Source organism: Falco biarmicus, chromosome 3, assembly GCF_023638135.1.
Source record: "Falco biarmicus isolate bFalBia1 chromosome 3, bFalBia1.pri, whole genome shotgun sequence".
Lineage (NCBI taxonomy): Eukaryota > Metazoa > Chordata > Aves > Falconiformes > Falconidae > Falco > Falco biarmicus.
This window is the reverse complement of record NC_079290.1, coordinates 90,937,996-90,956,900: the sequence shown is the minus strand read 5'-3', so window position 1 is coordinate 90,956,900 and position 18,905 is coordinate 90,937,996. Positions and strand designations below refer to the sequence as shown.

Here is an 18,905-nt window from a genome sequence, read left to right as displayed (position 1 = left end):
GTGTCCAGCAGGCCCTTTGAGTGGGGTCTAGAGCATTCTTGGGAAGGGGCTACCTGGTGCTGGTGACCTCCATCCCCTTCCAGCCAGTGCTCTCCTGCCACCCTGCTCTCCTACTGAGGGAAGAGCTCCAAATGAGCCACAGTCCCCACCCTCACAGACAGCCCGCCCTTCACAGAGTTTTCTTCACTCAAAGAGCTACTCAAAATGTCTTGTGTTGTCCTCAAGATGCAGAGTGTGTGCTACCTCTCGCCCAGCCATGAGCTAGACATGAACTCTGCATGAGAAGCCAGAGCTCAAGCACCAGAAGTTACCAGGGCATTGGGAGTTGATGTGGCTCAGCAGAGAGGCAGCATTTGTCTGCACAAGCCACCTTAGCCCACAGCAAGTGCCGAGGCAATGGGAATGAACTCAGCCCACAAGAAAACAGACTCAGCCTAAGACAGATTGCTGCAAGTGGCTTGGAAGAGCTGGAAAGTCAAGTTGCTGAATATATGAAGGTGCCACGTGTGACAAAAGCAAATGCTTCTTGCCTTTTAACTGGCTTGAAAAGCTCAGCAATAATCAATGCTTCATCATGTTTCTGACATGAACCTGTGATGCTGAAAGAAAAAGTTCATATACGTTTGACACCGGGACATTTGTTTTACCCTGAAGTCCAGAAGTACGTCACATAAAAACCCACTAGAAATGGGCAAAAGAGAGGAGAAACACCCAAAAGGTTCTCTCAACAAACAAATTAAAGATGGATTATACCTCATTAGTTATGAAAACTGCTGTTTGTGTCTTTGTATGAAACATGGTTTTCATTTTCCTTTTAATAACACAATCATCTTACCACAAGAAAAAGACATTGCACTAAATAATCATTTCTCTTTTCTTCCACCTTTATTGCCTACTACCCAGAACCTTCTGAAAACAAAACTCAGCGCTTCTTTAACGCTGATGTTTGTATTGCTCTACTTCTACACATCTTGAAGGATCTGAAATGGAGCTGTAAAATTGTTCACAGCAAATGTAGGTCATGAGGCATATTGTAGGTGCGCCCAAACCTCATAACAAGTCAAGGAGAAAAAACAGAGTTAATAAACTTCCTCAGCAGGAAGGAGGCATCTCCACCCCACCCTGCAGGGAGAGGAGAGACTGCCAAGCCAAGTGGAGGGACAGCCCAGGAGCTGAGAACAGGTTTTAAAAGCAAGTACCTGGTGTACCAAGGTGGCGACTCCTTTAGAAAAAGCTGCAGGCTGTCCTCAGGCAGATGTCCAGCTGCAAACACTACAGCCAACTCCATGGTTTTGTGAGTGGGAACTACTTAGAGAGCTGCCCTGGAGACCGAAAGCAAGGGAGGGGAGGTGTGGGCTGGCGGAGGAACTTTCTTACTGCAGAATGAAAGGATTTAGTGAAGTTTGTTAATCTAAATTGGGGCAGGCATGAGTGTATGAATGATTCCACACCATAAAGCCACATGTCTAATCCATGTAATCATTCAGTCAGTGAGAGTTTTGGAGTTACTGCGAGGACAGTGGAGCCTGAAGAACACCTACATGGTGGACAACCAATGGTAACATTACTTTTAAAAATCTTGGATGGTAAGGAGAGAAGACGTAAGATCAAAAGAAGTATTACAGGAAGATCATAGCTGCTGCTCTACACCAGCTGAAGTACCTGCACTGAATATTAGCAACAGTGGGGAGACAGTAAGCAGGGTTGGGGCTTTACAGCTGATGAAGCGAAATGCTTTGCATGATGGTTCAATAGCTTTTAACATAGTCCGTCAGATGGAAATTGCTGGAGCTGTTACATGTGAGCAAGAAGCTACCCAGGAGAATAGCTTCCTTCAAAAGAAAACACCATATACCAGACACCTTGTAAAGATGATAAACTTATTCCATGGCTGTGTGAAAGGACAAACACTTCTTTTCTATAACTATTCATGATGTGTTCTCTCTTTACAATTTGTTTTCAGCTAAGGGTAGATGAAATCAAAACAAAAACTCTCAAAGAATAAAAAGCTGTGCTCAAAGCTATCATAATTAATAGGTGTATTAGATTATATTATGCAGTTAACAGGAGGAGACAGTAAATAAGGTGGGAAGTCTAAGAGAGCTGTAGCTTTGGTTTTGAGGTTATTCTGTATTTAATACAAGGTTACCAAGAAGGAACCTGTTTTCCCTGATGCCACGTGATAATTCCCATTGCATGTTTTACTTCTCCAGTCTGCCTCCCATTAAGGTGATTTAATACACACTCATGGTGATTTAATACACACTCATTTCTCATACACAAAGGAAGACAGAATTGTCATAAATTACATCTGTCTATCCTAGAAAAGGAGCACATGTGTTGTGGTTTAACCCCAGCTGGCAACTAAGTACCACGTATCTGCTCACTTACTCTCCCTCCCTGGTGGGATGGGGAGAAGAATCAGAAAAAAGGTAAACCCCATGGGTTGAGGTAAGAGCACTTTAATAATTGAAACAAAGTGAAATGTAATACTAATAACAATAGTAGTAGTAGTAGTAGTACTGAAAAGGGAGATAACAAAAAGTGAAAGAGAAAAACAGTGCAAGGAAAAAAAGCCCCACATGTGATGCACAATACAATTGCTCACCACCCACTGACCGACACCCAGCCAGTCCCCAGGCAGCAATCGCCAGGCCTTGGCCAACTCCCCCCGGTTTATATACTCAGCATGATGTTCTATGGTATGGAATATCCCTTTGGCTTGTTTGAGTCAGCTGTCCCGGCTGTCCTCCCTCCCAATTCCTTATGCCCCTCCAGCCTTCCCTCTGGCATAGCATGAGAAGCTGAAAAGTCTTTGACTTAGTATAAAGATCACTTAGCAACACCTGAAACCATCAGTGTGTTACCAACATTATTCCCATACCAAATCCAAAACACAGCATTGTACCAGTTACTGGGAAGAAAACTAACCCTATCCCAGCCAAAACCAGGACAACATGCCAGATAGTACTGTCTCCTCACATAAAAAAACTGATTAGTAGAAGTGACTTTCTTATTTTTCATGACCGTTCATACAGAAAGACGTTTCCAAGTGTTTCTGCACTGATTTGAGTGAAAGGGACAAATCGCACATGAAGAAAATGAAATTTCCCACAACACAGAAATTCTAATCATCCTTCAGTGACACAAAATATTTCCAAGGTAACACACGTTAAATTAAAAACCAATACCTTTCAGTACAAAGTAATTTTTCAAAGGAAATGTTAACCAAGTTCATTTTCCAAACAACTTAGGCTCTCAGGCTGCTACTTTGATGCCAGGAAGGGCTTTTTCTGACTGCTTTTATTATTTTGCCTTAGTACCTCCAGTATCTTTTCTACCTTTTTCTAGACCAATTATTCCTGCATAAATAGACATGGACGTACACTGGTCTGTCACGAGCTGTACTGTGGCAAGTTATTTGCTGTGCCTGTGTGTACTGCACAGGCTTCTCTGCAAGCTTCTAAACACCACTGCCAAACCCAGGAGCTAATATGTTGATAGCGAAGACTAGCATCCCCATTAACAAAACAAAATCTGAATACCACTCCACCCTTCCTATTTTATATAGTTGTTGTTTAAGAACATAAACAATCCCCCGGCAGCAGGGATCAGGGTACAGGGGAAACACCTAAGCACCCAGTCAAAAAACTACATGCCTGCCCTCTTGCCTAGTGAACATGTCAAGGCTTTTTCTTGTGCCATGAAAACCTGAGTAAAGAAGGGAAATTAACTTTTATCTCCCATTCTGTGGGTGGGTTTGCTCAGGTCATCAGCACCATCACTTCATGTGAAGCCCATTTCTACCAGCGTGGGTAGAGGTGCTTGGAAAGAACCTGCCTTTCAGCCCTTCTGGAGATACAGGCAGAAAAGCAGGCACTTTCTGGTATAAGCCACTGAGCTGATCAGTCCTGTGACAATCAGAACTTTCAGGATGGGCAGAGAGATCCTGGGGATATTTCAGATTCCAAAGTCTGTGAAATTTAGGCAAGAATCTTTGGATTCACCATTTTGGACATGTGTTTCTAAATTCCCCATCTACATCCCACTGAAGACCAGCTCCCTTTGGGTAAGCTCTTGAGCCAGCTGAATTTTAGCAGTGTGTTTTGCTGCCTGCCGCCTGTAAAGGTATCTCCCCCTCTATCCCACCTGTAAACATGTGGACTTCTTTGGATCTGAAAAAAAAAAAATAAATCACAAGTTATTTAAAAAAAAATAAATAATTGCTTACCTTCTTGCCCGAAGAGGTTAAATGAAGAGCACAATAGCTGAGCTCTGGAGCATGTTCTTGTGAATACTGTATTATAAAAATCTCCCACTCCCTTGTGGGAAAGTTCAGCCTCTAACCAATTGTTGATGATAGCAGCATGTTGCAATTTAATGCAAATGCCATCAACGTGAAGTTTCCTGCAGAAGACTGGGAAACCTATATCTAGCAATATGCTAATAGTATTTCTCTCAAAGCTGCCCAACAAGTTTGGCAGGCAATATCTGCTGGCAACACCTCCTGCTTGCAATGCCAAGTCACCCTCAGCAGGAAAACTGGGCATTAACCCTGGAGATCCATGGCTGTACTGCTGTGTGTAGTCCCTCTCAAGTCTGATGGGGTCTGGTCTGGACACAGGGGTGTGCAGGGATCATGGTAGGGTTCAGAGAGTCCTCGTCTGGAGCTGAGCTTGCTTGCCAACATAGAGCAAATGAATGGGAGATGCAGGAGCTTTATGTTGCCTACAGCCATCTCTCTCTCTCAGGCAAGGAGTCAGCTTTATGTGTATGGAAGCAGCTTAATTAGAGAGGGGAAGAAGTATTTCCTTGAACTGTAACAAGAATCCCCAGCCAGGGGGTATTCTTTTAAATCATTGCAGTTAATAAAAGAAAGCTAGGAGTGGTTGATCATATAGGTTATGTCTCCAGCACAGAGTGAGATGGAGGTAAAGAGATGGGAAGCAAGGAGCTACACCAGCACAGTGTTTGATCTCCCCTAATCAGCACCCCCGAGCTCAGGTACAACACTGGGTTATGGAAATTGGACACAGGTCCAAATTAAGTCCTCTAAGGTTTTATGTGGCTTTGCAACTCTGACAATTTTCTCTTTCTTTCTCACCTCTTCTTTCTTCCTACAAAGCATAAAGCTGGCTCTGGATTCATAGGATATTTGAGGGATCAGACATGGTGAGGGGAGAAAGGAGGAAAGAGGAAGCGGGGCTCCCAGCACCACCTCACCCTTCCCACACTTCTCTCCTAGTGCTGGGCCACCCTCTCCCTCAGGCACAGCTCCCGCTGGCTCTGCTGTTCCTTGCTCCTCTGCCATGGTCTTACCCCAGTCTCACAGCCTCCGCTGCTCCAGCCAGAAAGAGGGATTTGTAAACAATGCAAGACACGATGAGAAAATGAGTGTTCCTGTTACCCCTATTCTTCTCCTTGCTTTTTCGCTTCCATTTGCCATTTACTTCTTTGTTTCTGTTTTTCCTTCCTGCACGTTAGTGTAGTGTTCCTTAGTCTTCCTCCTCAGTTCTTTGTCTCTTTATCTGGGTGGTTTGTTTTGTTTTTTTTATTTCTGCACATGGCCTTACCATGTATCTTTTTCTCTTGTGCTTTTATGAGTCCTAGCCTCTTTTTAGTGACAGTCTAAGTATTTTTTAGTACCTTTCAAGACTTTTCTTCTTCCAAACTCTGTGCTTTCTCTCTCCCTCCTATATTAATATTGTTCCTCCACTGATCTATTTTACTTGCTCTGCACATACAGTCCTTCAGAACTTCCCTGGCATCAGTTTAACTGCTTTGCCTCAGGAAATATCAAATGTATGTGTAAATTCTGTCTTTTCTAGGCCCTTAGGATAGTATATTCAGGGTTCAAAACTGTACTGCTTTTCCAGTAGGGCCAATTGGCTCTACGTAGCATTTTTCAAGTTTCAAAACCAAACTGCTCTTCCCCACAAACTACTTTTTTTACCACAAGACATTAAGATGTATTCCCTTCTCTTCTACAAAATGCTGGGAGCGGGCAGCGGGCAATGACTGTGCAGCTGAGCAGGTGATGAGATGACTAGACACATAACACTGCAGTTTGCAGCTGCCTGCAAAAGCCAGCCACAGCTTGCTTTTTTCCACCAGGGCTGTCACCCGTCACTGGATAGTAACGCTCTTTTGAAAGGTGGGGTGGAGCAGCTTGGTGATCTGAGCAAGTCCTCAGCTATGTTCACTTTCTCCATCGTAACCAACACCTTTCAGCACATAAGCATTCTATACACAAGCTCCCACACACTTTTTCCCATGTCCTCCCATGCAATTTCTTGCCCAAGGCTCAGAAGCCAGCATGGGTGGAACCAAACAATAGACGGTAACAGAGTTTCTCACACCAGCAGGAGCCTTACTGATATTTCTCCCTCACATGCTGCAAGACGCCTAGGTTTCGTACGAGGACTGGTAGAGAGAAGAGGCAGAAGTGAAACATGCACCTGAGATTTGCATGGGCAAGCTATTCTGTTTATAAATGACCAATAAATACATTTGCCTTCCATAAACTAAGACAGCTTCATATCTCTAACATCTGCTTGCCTTGCCTAGGCTGGGATACCTCGGTGTTAGTCAGGGGGTGGAGAAAGATGGGCCCCACCCTGAGGCGGTGTTTCTCTGCTTTCATGGGATAACCCTTCCTGGCAAAGCTATCACAAGGAACTCTCTGAGAAGACATGCTTACATGAATTTGCGTGGATGTGCTAAATGCTCTGATCAGCACTTAGAGTATGACCTCTGTTGAATGAAGTCTGGCTCCTGGACTGGAACGTTTTCAGAACCTGAAAAAGCTGAAAGTGATGTCTGAGCAGGCAGAAAAAAAGGGATGGGGCAATCTGCCAGAGGTTTTCATCAGTCTAGCAGACTAGCACAGATGTAGCAACAAGTGTGATATGGCCTGCTGAACAACTGGAACTACCTGACAAAGAGTCGGTGCCCAAACACAAACAAACTGTACAGACTATAGGCAACTAGTCCCTCTTGCCTATGTATGGACTGCCTATACAGCTGCTTAGTCGGTCATCAACCCCATGTGCACTGCCCTGACCCACCTCCTACAGAAAAACCAGCAGAAACCACAGTGATGACAGCTCTGGATAACTCTGACCCCAGCCTCTAAAACAGATCAGACAGTGGTGGGGTATATAAAACATTTCTCAGTCGTTCAGCTGTCACTGAGGTTATTGAGCTGGTAAACATCTTTGCAGGTGATTCCTTCTCAGACAGGATGGGCTGAAAATTGCTGTATTTTGCATTCTTCTGACTACTATGCACTATCAGGACACCTGATGTGTATCAGCAAAGACCCCCAGAGGTCTGCAGGGTCTCACTTCCCATTATTTTTGGTGGCAGTTAGTCCCCTCAGTACCTTCAAAGATATGGGCCAACGACTCCAGTTAACCCTGTGGTATTAAACTGCGCTAGAGCCTATTAAAGGTCCACAGAGGGAAGGAAACTGGTAAAACCACTGAATCGTTGTGACTAAAGGCTTCTTTGTGGGTTGGCAAGGTGAAGAATCAAAACGGAACCCCTGTCTCCAAATTCACAATAACCACCGTGCTGTTGCGTTTTAGGGGTTGCATGTTCTTATTTAGAAATCTCTTTCCAGTTTCTTTCAGACCTAAAGCACCAAGAGGAATTCTCAAGTAAAATGCTCATATTTTTTGAGGCTAAATAATTGAATTCTCTGTATATTGTGACCAGCTAGTAACACAGTCCTTATTGGGACCTATCATTATATGATCCAGAAGGACAATCCAGGCACTGATTTAGTTTTTTATTTTGACTTTGTGGCCTAAGTGAATCTGTTCATTCCCATTCCTATCATTTATTGGAGGTCAAGAGTGAACTCCGACACTGTCAGCGATCACACTAGAGTGAACACACAGGCTGACACTGGAGGTATGCAGACATTTGACACGGGTTTTATAGTGCTTTATTCTGAACAGTAATTAGGTAAACCAGTACTGAACATATGCAGCAGGCAGTCTTCAGATAGAAATGAAATCTGATTACCATGATTTCATATGGAATTTGGAGATGGGTAATTACAATGGCAATTTCACTCAAGTTAAAGTCTTTATTTCTTTCTCGTGCCTCAGACATCAAGTAGTTGAGTCTCCTTAGGGCTGAATCCAGAACTAGAAATGGCAGACAATCTGTGCATGAAAAGTGTGGCACTTCCATTATCAATACAACTGTTTGCTATCCTAAAATTGTGTAATGTTCCTTTTCTCAGGATATATACAACAGGGCTCTTCATACCTTCAGTGAACTGGTCCCATCTTCCGTATCTGAAAGGCAATGAGTCAAAAAATCCCACGCAAGAGTCCATCATCACCAGTATACAAACTGACATAGCTCACGCTGAAGAGTCTCATAGACATTTTGTCACCATGATTTGCTTCTTGCATCCAGAGGTCTCAGTGCAACTGTTGTTTCGCAGATGCAAACTCTGATGCTAGCCTGAATTGTCTAGCTACACTGCAGAACTTGGAGAACTTGGGCATTGGCAGGGTCTGGTAGGGCACCCTGGGCCACCAGAATGTAGAAGGGGAGTGCTATCACATCACATGTCCACATTTTCCCCTTCTAGGCAGTAGGAATCCACAGAGTGTGGGTCACGAGGGAGAGTGGTTTGGCTAGGGAGCAGGAATGTAGCTTTTCCTCCCAGAACCCTTTCCAGCTCCTGCTCTATGTAAAACAGGCTCTCAGTTCACTTTGTTTTTACCACAGAGAAACAAAATATACTTATTGCTGAGGCTGGGATACTTCTCAGTAAAATACGTGTTCTTCACAGTGGGAATCCTTCAGCTTAAGAGGATGAAACATAAGGAGATAAACTAGTTCTGCTGCATATGTAGAGTACATTGTTTTACCCGGTTGATATATGAACCTGTTAGATTTCCTTTCCAAGGTGATAGTCAGGATGCCAAGCTTTACAGGAACATCCACCACCATAAATGTAATTGTGCTTTTTCATAATGAATAAGCCCTGCTTAAGGGGAACAGAATCGGCCTGAAAGAATCACGTTGCGAGTTTTGTTGTGCCTAAACACGAATATAAATGGATGGTCAGCTTTAAATTCATCTTTGTGTTGCAGAATCCGATATCCTGGGACTTCTCGGGACTCTCCACCTTGTTCATTTACTTCCAAAGAGACTTTATGGATGATCTTTGACAAAACCACACCTTTTGTGTCACACATCTCCGAGAAATCTGATGCACTCTCATTGAATACATTTGTCATTCCCAGGCTTTCCAGAAGTGGCTTCAGGTCATAATCACCTTCCAAATTAAACTTTGGAAGAAATACATTCACTTTGGTGTTGGCCATCATGCTGGGATTGGTCCACTGTAATAATGTCTCGGGAGTGAGTGCCTTTTCCAGCTGAAGACATAAAGGAACAAAGGAAATTAATGAGCAGTCCAAGGAAAAAGTGGATGGGGGGGAGGGGGGGAGACCATTCCTGAACTTCCCACTCCTATCAAGCCCCCCAAAAATAAAGTCCAAAAGGCAACCTTTGCTTTTGAATTCACAGCTGTAGCATTCAGGGTTAACATACTCTCAGTTATATTAATGGAAGTATGATTAATCCATAGGATAGGTCTCTGGAGCAGCTCCACTGCATGTTCATGCTTTGACCATTAGCCCCTTACAAGCTTTCGATACGCAATCGCCTCAACAACCACATGAAGGGACCTGAGAAAGACAGTCCCTACCCCGGTTACACCTGGCCAGCTGGCAGATCCAAACATCTTGATTCCTGACCCTACACCGTAATGAAATCGCTGGTATTTGGGACAGAAAAAGACTCCAAATCCAGAGCCTGATCTCAATCAAACACACAGCTGTTTGAGCAATTTTTTGAAAACTGGGAAGTGAGGAGCCAGAATTTGGGGCCACAACAAGTTGCTATCAGGAAAGGCCTCACCTGCATGTTAAGATATGTGTGTGCTGTAGTTTATCCCTACATATAAAAGTACATAACAGCTGCAAAGGCAGATTCCTTCTGCCTATAGAATTTATGAACAGTTGCAGCAAATTACAAATGAGACTTGCCTGATCATCTGTCTCTTAATCCTTAAACATTGAAGAGAAGTGAAAATATGTTTTAAATTTTCATGAGTTACGTAAGAAATAGTTGTTCTTTAGGAAAAGTCTTACTTGTTTCCAAATTTACATGCAACTATAATAAAAAATGGCTCATTGTCAGGCACCTCTGCTTAAAATTAAAACCTAGAAAAGTGTAAGGCCTTAGTAAAATAAATCATGGATAAACATCAACTGAAAAAATGAGGACACTAGAATAAATAATGTCAGCACTACTGAGTACCCAGTAAGTATGACTTTAAGCACTCTACTGTAGCAAGAACAAAAATCTCAAGATGAAAAATTGTTTTGAGGGTCCAGGTTTTCAAATTGATGCAGATTCTAAAAGTGCATCAAGGGCACCTTCTGCAATTTACATTGTCTTCTACGCACACCCTATCTAAAACAAAGTCTTGTTCACAACTTCACAGTTGGCCACAATGAAAACAATGTCACAAATATGAGATCAGGAACAGAGAAGCAGAATGAGAAGGTAAATTCACAGGGATATTACTTTTTGTTTTCTTCTATATAGCATCTAAATAACAAAAGCATTCCATAACTATATGGCATTATAAGCGGGCTGTTTCCAAAGGAAGCATCATACCAATTCTTTTTTTTCTCTCACCTTCTCCAAGCCAGTGGTCTCATCTTCAATCTCTTTGGGCAGCAGAATGAGCATGCTTATATGTTTGTTAAGGCATGGAAGCTCAAGGATAGCAACATTTAATTCTTTTACATAGCCCAGGCAAAAAGTAGCTTCCAGATTCATCATTTGCACTGGTTTAGTTTCAGTCTGCAAAACCAGAGAAAACAATCTAGCATTCCTTTTAAATCACAGATAAGATGGCAAGAGAGGAAAGTTTGTAAGCTTGCATGGCAGTGGTACATTGAGTTACCTTCAGAGAATTTGTTGGCTTTCTTAGGTAATGAAACCAGCTGCAAGAGATCCTGTTGGATTTTTACAGTAGGCAGCTTTCCGAAGAAAAGTGGAACAGAATTCTACTTAATACAATAGCAACACATTGGGGATGTGCCTAATATCAGTGGCCCTGTTTCACTGAGTGCTACAAACTATACTGTCTACAGGGCATCGTAATGCCAGTAAGTGTCAGGCGCTGAGCACTTCTCAACAGTGAAGGTCAAGCTGTTAATGCAAGTAATTGATATTTTGGTTCAGGAGCTGAAACAGAATAAGAAATTTCAGGCTCACCTAAAGCCCAATGTCTTTGCTTTTCATGAATGAAACAAAACAAAACAAAACTCTTTATTTCACAAATAAGATTTACAAGCTACTCTGTTCACCTGGAAACTTATTTAAAATTCAAAATCAGTAGAAAAATGTTACTTCAGGGAAAAAAAAACTTGAGATGTTTCACTTAATTTTAATGCTGACTGTCATTTTAAAAACTTTTTTAGCTGAAATTGTTGGCTGATGTGGTAATTTATGAATATTTTCAGTGAACTTGAAACGTATCTCATGTGCATGAGAAACATTTCAAGTTCACTGAAAATATATATATATATACACATAGGTAGGTAGGTATGTATTTGGAGTATAATCTCTATCTCACATATGTTGCCCAGCTTTGTAACTTGGTTTAGAGCTGTCTGTCTGACCATAATACTCATCACTGGTCATGGATTCCTGAAGACAACAGCCATAGGTGCTGCACCCACTTGGGCCTCGTGCCTGAGCAGGGCTGATACACAGAAGGTTGCAGTCCCGAGCCTGACTGGAAAGAGGGAGATTAATGAGGTGCCATCCATGAAGAGGGATGAGAAGGGTCAGGCACCTCAGAGGTTTACTCGGAGAGATCCCACAGATGTAGATGTTTCACTAGCTCTGTGACGATGATAAATACAATGTTTTGTGATTCACCCCTGCTGGTTCTGTGATGCAGCCCCTGGTACACGCTGCAACCTCTTGGAAGATGCTACCCACGAGATTGTGCACCTCCTTTTAAGCAAGGCTGCTTCTGATCATTTGTACTCAGCTCCTGTTGTCTAAATATACTAACAGAACAGTCAGTTTTCATACTGGGCCTTTGAAAGATGGATGTGAAAGCACCAGCAAAGTTTTAAAACAACACAGTGAGCAAACCAGTTTAGGGACCGCTGCAACAGCAATATAGGTTTAGACGAGTCTAAGAATGACATGGTAACAATAAACATTTCTCATTTTCTCTTGTTGGGATTTCCTTAGCTCAAAGTTTGCATTTTATTGAGTGGAAACAGACTCTTTCTTTTTTTTTTTTTTTTTTTTCTTTCTTTTTTTTCAGAACATACCTTGTTGACTTTAAAAGGACATTCTTTGATCTCTGCCTCTGGGAACTTCTTCATCCAGTTTGTGACAAAATAAGCTGCATTGACTAGGAGGATCTGAGTCTGGTCACTTACACTATCCTCATTCAAAATATTCTCCATTTTGCCTGTGAACAGGTTTAAGATAGTTGTTAAAACAACAATTCATTATGAGTATGTCCATTGCTTCAATTGAATATGAAAACATTTCACTAAATTAAAAAATTTGTGTCCTGCATCTCACAGATAAAATATTTCAATTCCAATGGAAAATTCCAAAAAGAAGCACTCACTTAAGATTGCAGCTTAATGTTTGAAACGAGATTTGGGATCAAGGCAGATCTTCAAAATGATTCCTTGGCTTATGTAGCATGGAATCAAAAACAGGTCTACTGCTTTTGTTCAGTACCTTAAAGAAGGTACTGAATTTTCAGTGAAATCAACAGGTGTAAGCGAAAAAGCATTTGTCATTTGGAGAGCAAGACGAAGGGAAGTTCCAGATTAGCAGCTACTCATTTCTAGACTGATACATAAGAATAAAATAACGAGAATAACAAAAAGCGCTGCTCTGATTACAGTTCATAACCAAATACTGTTACAGACTTCTAAAAGGACATGGAAGTGTTGTCCCCATGCCTTGCTTTGTTTTAGACCTGTTCAAGCACTGCCATAAAAGACACTGAATTCGGAGCACTGGGGAGGAAAGTCATGCATGAATTGCACAGGCAGGGCAAGGTGCTTCCACATGGGCACCTGTGCCAACCTGGGAAGGCCCAGACTCATGCACCCATGTTTTCATATTTGTACCAACACAAAGGCAACAGGCAGCACCGACCCCAGAGCTACCTCTGCAGAGGCTGCCAGCAGGCTCTGTTATGGGCGCTGCATGCTCACATGGGCCAGGGCTGGACTGCTGCCCCCCACAGACTGGGCACGCTCTGCCCAGGGACCCTCATGGTCACTGAGGAGCATCTCCTGTGACTCAGCCAAGTGTTTTGAGTATTCAGTATTGAGGGAGAAGTGCCTGCAGCCCCATTTCCACTGGAAGGCAAGAGACGCATGTCTCAGCTGAGCTGAGCTAAGCTGAGCTATTAATTAACAGCCTGAAATTCAGAGTCCAGCAAGTACTTCCAATTACAATAAAGCTTTTAAAGGAAATCAGGGCCTGGGTTTGATGTATTCATGTCAGGCACTTATGAAGCTCCACAGCCAGGGGCTGTTGTTCTCCCAAACTGCCCTGCTGCAGTCAAATGGGAGCAGCTTTCCCCAAGGCTAATGCAAGGCCAGTCTCACATTTCCATCTTCAGAAATGCTGCAGTAGTAAGGTTCATGATTTCAAAACAGGCTGACATTGCTCCTCCTTATGGATACAAATAGTAGGTCTAGTTCCACTGCTTTCACTATGTATTTACTTCTAAAAGCATTAGTAAAGAGGTGTCACAAGGACAAAGGTCTCTTTCTCCAAAGAGGCAAAGAGCATCCCCAAGGTTAAGCTGTACTCACCATCAGTTAGCTCCGAAAGAGATTTGTTGATCTTCTGTCGAGTTTCCTCAGGTTTTTCTTTGAACTCCACTAATTCCAGCTCAGATGGAAAAGGCCTCTTTGTGGAGTTGACAAAGTCCTGAAAGACACAAGGTACCAAAGTCATCCTTGGTTAAATGCCATCCACCCAATGGCTCTTTACAGAGCCTGCAACATCAGCATTCTGAGCTTCACCAAGGGGTAGCTGGGGAGTTTATTACGATGGACAGCTATTAAATAACAGCAGGTGACAACCGGGATGCACAGCTGCATTCAGCACATCTTTCCCAAGGTTGCCTTCAGTCCAGTGGTGTTATACCAGCAGCTAAAGTAACTTTGGTATTGCAGGAGTAACCTCATTGCTAGAGTTTGAAAGGATGAAACAATCCCCAGTCCAGGCCTTGGATAAGAGAGGACCGAAATAAAGGCCACAGGCTGCTCGCACCATGCTCACCGTGTTTATTGCTGTGGTTGGGTATTGGCCTTTGCTGTAGCAGAGGCTGAACAGCAGGCAATCTGATTATAGCATCATTTAAGCATGCTGAGTTTTCTGAAACACCACTTTTAGGCTGATGTTGTCCTTCTTGGGGCCCTATTCAAAGGCAACTTTGAGGAAGAAGGGAAAAAAAAAACCCAAACCACTTCATTTTCCTCAGTTATTTTCAAGGTCCATAAGTTACAAGGCCAAACACCACCTTCCTCTCTTGTGTGGTTTCAATAGCCAGACTTCTGCCTCCTCAGACAGATGAAGAAATCTATAGCTTATGCAGTAATTACTTGGGTGTGTGAATTGGGCACACACTTGCACTGCCAACTTTTTTTAAGACTCCTTTTCACTCATACTAACGATTCAAAGACCTTGATGTGGCAAAGAAGTTATGCTGCATTCAAAACCTACTCAGCTACTGACCTAAAGCATATTAATGAAATAATGAGAAGTGTTGTAATAGTTGCATAGCTTGCGGTCAAGCAGCACACTCATCCATCCTTCTACAAACTTTTATGGCAGCAGAGAATATTATGTTGTTCATCATCTGAGTCTAGCAAGTAACAGCCAAAAGTGAGAGAAATTATTTTAAATAGCATTGCAGTCTGACACCATAACCTGTCAACATGCTGGCCAAGCAATCCATAGCACCAGGGCTTTTCTGCAGCACTTACTGTGGTAGGATTAAGAGACTTGTCTACAAAGAGCCGTTTGACCATTTTCAGCGCAAAGAAAGAGCTGAGTTTGGAAACATCTGAAGTTACTGTTTGAAACCCGAAAGAAACATCTTTGACATCTTGTAAATGGAGTACCTGTTAAATGAACATAATAAAATGCTAAGCATCATTTTTATTATTATTGCATAAACATTCCCAAGAGCTTAGCAAAAACTAATGCTAATTTGCAACCAGAGCTGTGACTTTTTGAGTTTAAGCTAACAACATAGCCTCTCACTGTTGTTACTAAAGAATTATTTATTTGACATCCTCACATAAAGCTAAAAACCTGATGCTACCAGAACTTTAACCAAATGCATTTCTTTCCTGTAAGCCGGCCAAAGAAATCAATAGAGCTGTTCATGCTGGTGATATGGCTTAGTTGATTAAAACACTAAAAGAGTATGGAGTCATAATGTTTTCACCAAACTCATATTCTTGTCCAAAAACCTGGAGCTTTTAGGCCAGATAAATGAGGATCCCAGTCAGTCTCCTTTCTAGAAGCGGGTTACACCCTTAAAAATGCTCGACAGATCAAGTTTTCTGATTGCTGTGACTGATACATGACATCACACGATATTTCAGCAAAAATTGATCAGATAACTTTGTCTGTTTTGGCAGACAAAATATGAGCTGGAGGTAGGGGCTGCTGACCCACACATGGCCACCTCCCAGCTCCTGGGAATGACAAATCTAGTTCTAGGAAGTGCTGGGGTGACCTAAAACTCGCTGCTTTTAGGCACCAGAGAGAGGTTACTGCTGGTTTTGTTTGAAAATAACCCTGTAAATATGAATTGAACTTCTAATGCCTGCTTACTACAGGGTCTTTGAGGGTGGCTGTCTCATTACAGGCAGCCTGCCCAACCCTCCTCGCCTGCCTCAAGTTCCCACATGAGGCATGGCAAGCACTTAGCAACCTTCTTTTGGCTTTGTCCTTCACTCCTGCTCTTTCTCCCTGAACATATCATACCTTCACAGACACAACAAACTGCTGCCCTGCCTTACCAGCCCTCCGTGTCCCCCCCTCTCTGTGCACAGTGGGTCATTTCCTCAGAAGCAGAGAATCTCAGAATGGTCAGGGTTGGAAGGGACCTCTGGAGACCATCTGGTCCAACCCCCTGCTGAAGCAGGTTCTCCTAGAGCAGGTAAACAACTTTCTCAGCTTACTACCTTTTCCTCAACAGTTTTATTTCTTAGCACGTTAAGAGCAGAAAGCTTCTGTGCCTGGAAACTGGGTTTGGGGAGAAAGGAACACCACTGCAACCTCTCCACCTGCGAGAGTTTTTGGCACAAGTTTATTAACTGATATTCCAGAGTAAAATTGCCAATCTGTCTCCTTTTGTATCTAGTATTTAAAGCCCAAGCACAAACTCAGGGGCAGGCAGAAGCTAGAACAGACATAGAAAATAGGAGATATTACATTTAAAAACATACCAAGCTTTCCTTAGTATTTGTAGTCAGCACTTTTTATATACCAGTTGAGAAATATGAAACATAAATGCGCTTGTGTAACTGAGCTGCATTGGTAGATGTGCACATTAACTTATTATGGGATGGTTCAAAGCAAATTGCAGACACAAGTGAAAACAAAATTAAGGACAGTTACTATTTTCAACTCCCCCATTAGAAAGACAACACTTGACTTTTGAAATGGTGAGGAAGCTGCTGGGCATAATTTAAATTTAGAAAAAATATCTAGAGTTAATTTACAATTTAAAAAAAAACACAGTGCTGTTTGGAAAAGTCTGGAACGCCAATAATATCTTCACAGATACATTGCTGTGCAGCTCTGCTCAGTAGAGTGCAAGATTCGCTGAAATCTGTGGCATGGGTCAGGGCACAGGAGGCAGCACTTGGGGGTACCTTCAGTGAGTGTGGAAGTACAGGGAGGAATTCCCCAAAGAGGGCAAATATATTCAAATATGTAGTACTTCCATCACAGCCAGATGATAATCAGCATATAAATTCATCTGACTTTGCTTCTCACCCACATTTAGGTAACTGCAGAAACTGTGGGCACCCTCAACAGGATAAAAAGGAACTATGCAGATCTCTGCTTACAGAGAGGGAGCAGAAGAGGCTGCAAGGTGCCTCCCTGCACCACAGAGAGAGCTTGATAAGCTGATTGCATCATGACTGCTGTGCTGCATCATGTTGTTGGAAACCCCTCGAACACCATGATCTGCTTGTAAGGAAAAACATGGTTGAAGTTGTGTCCTTTTCTACTGCATCCACCTCCTCTTAGTGGTATTGTGGATGAAAGGGGAAATGTCAGCGACAGAGCTGCTAAGCACACCTGCTGATGACAGATAATTTCCAATTCTATAAAGCTTAGGCATTCTTGAATAATGAAAAAACAATTATCCAGAAAATGCAGTGATCTTGACTGTGACTTGCAGCCATAATCAACGTTACGCTAAAGGAGTCAAGGCTTTAATGCAACTGTCGAGGAATCTGCCATGTCCCCTTCCACCTTGTACATGCTTGAGAAAGCTTTTTCTTTATGCCAGGTTTGCAACCTCTTTTGCCTGAAGTGTGGAACCGTTCAGGAATTTAAAATGGATGGTTTGCAGCCCGGCTTACAAGGGAACCAGATATCCAGTAGAATATTAACAAGAACAAATAAGAAAGCCACCTCCAACAGCCATAAAATTTTGCAGCCGCAGAACAGGATGCCGATATCTTACCTGTTTCATTTGGTCTGCAGTATCACCTTTTGTAGCTTTATATGCCAAAGCCAGAGACGTTGAGGTACACAGGGGGGAAAAAATAATATTGGCTGTTTTGTCCTTCTCACATAGTTGTTTGAACATATCAACTGCAAAGGCGGTGTTTGCTAGTTGCAGAGCATCCATTGTCATCCTGAAATAGAAAAGGGAAAAGACAGACGACTCAGAGTGTAACTCTAGCTCCTGCTGTGGTGGGGCTGGGTCAGAGCACTGAAGGACACTTGCCACCAGTATGGGGACTGGGCAGCTTGAACCTTCAGGGAGAGGAGAGGGTGGCCTGATCGAGCTGATTCAGCTTCTGAGACACTGGTGGCTCCTGAGGAGCAGGGAAGGTCTCATCCATGTCCAACCAAAGAACTGTGCGTGGTTCAGTAACAGCCATCATCTTCAAGTGACAGCTGGCAATGCCACGTGTTAGACGGAGCCAGTATTACCAGAAGCCCTTGGGGAAATCTGGGTAGGTCAGGGTGACCCATGCATATTGAGTCAGATTGGATCACATATGAATTTAATCTGTTTTTAATTGACATTCTTAAAATGTGCCAACTTATAAGGTACCTTGCCTGTGCTCTGGGCTCTCCTGGCTCTCAGACAGGCTTTTAACAGTCTCATAATCTTTCCTGTCTCTTGCTTCATGGCTAATTGTTCATTAAAGCTTGAGCTTTGGTACGTGTCTTTCCTCTAAGGGATGACTCCCCATTCTCCTTAGCTTTGTTAGAAGTCTCCAGAAAGCTGTCTGTTCCGGTAGGTTGAGATTGTCCTAGAAACTTAAAGGAGGCCTCCTAAATCAATACTTCCGTGTGCCTACACATCACTTACACTGATTTAACTGCAAATATTTTCCCAGCCATTCTTAATAACTGCAATGGCCACAGGGCTGTTAGGTGACCTGTGCAGTCAGGAATGGGAAGGGTGGTGCCCAAGGAACAGTTGCTGCAGTCCATGCTCTGGGAAAGCCGAAGAGTATCCCCATCTTCCAGACTGCTTTCACAAACCTGAAATCACACTTTGGTGTAACCACACTTGTGTTGATTCAAGC

At 42.8% G+C, this 18,905-nt stretch overlaps 1 protein-coding gene across 1 annotated transcript; it reads right to left on the bottom strand.

The window, feature by feature from the left end:
- Positions 1 to 9,014: 9,014 nt before the first annotated feature.
- On the bottom strand, positions 9,015 to 17,998 carry SERPINB5 (serpin family B member 5). Its single transcript, XM_056332217.1, has 6 exons — positions 17,825 to 17,998; positions 15,096 to 15,233; positions 13,917 to 14,034; positions 12,399 to 12,541; positions 10,738 to 10,905; positions 9,015 to 9,407 (listed from the first exon to the last, which is right to left on the bottom strand). Exons 1-6 carry the CDS (start codon positions 17,996 to 17,998, stop codon positions 9,015 to 9,017), a joined length of 1,134 nt encoding a protein of 377 aa, XP_056188192.1.
- Positions 17,999 to 18,905: the final 907 nt, after the last annotated feature.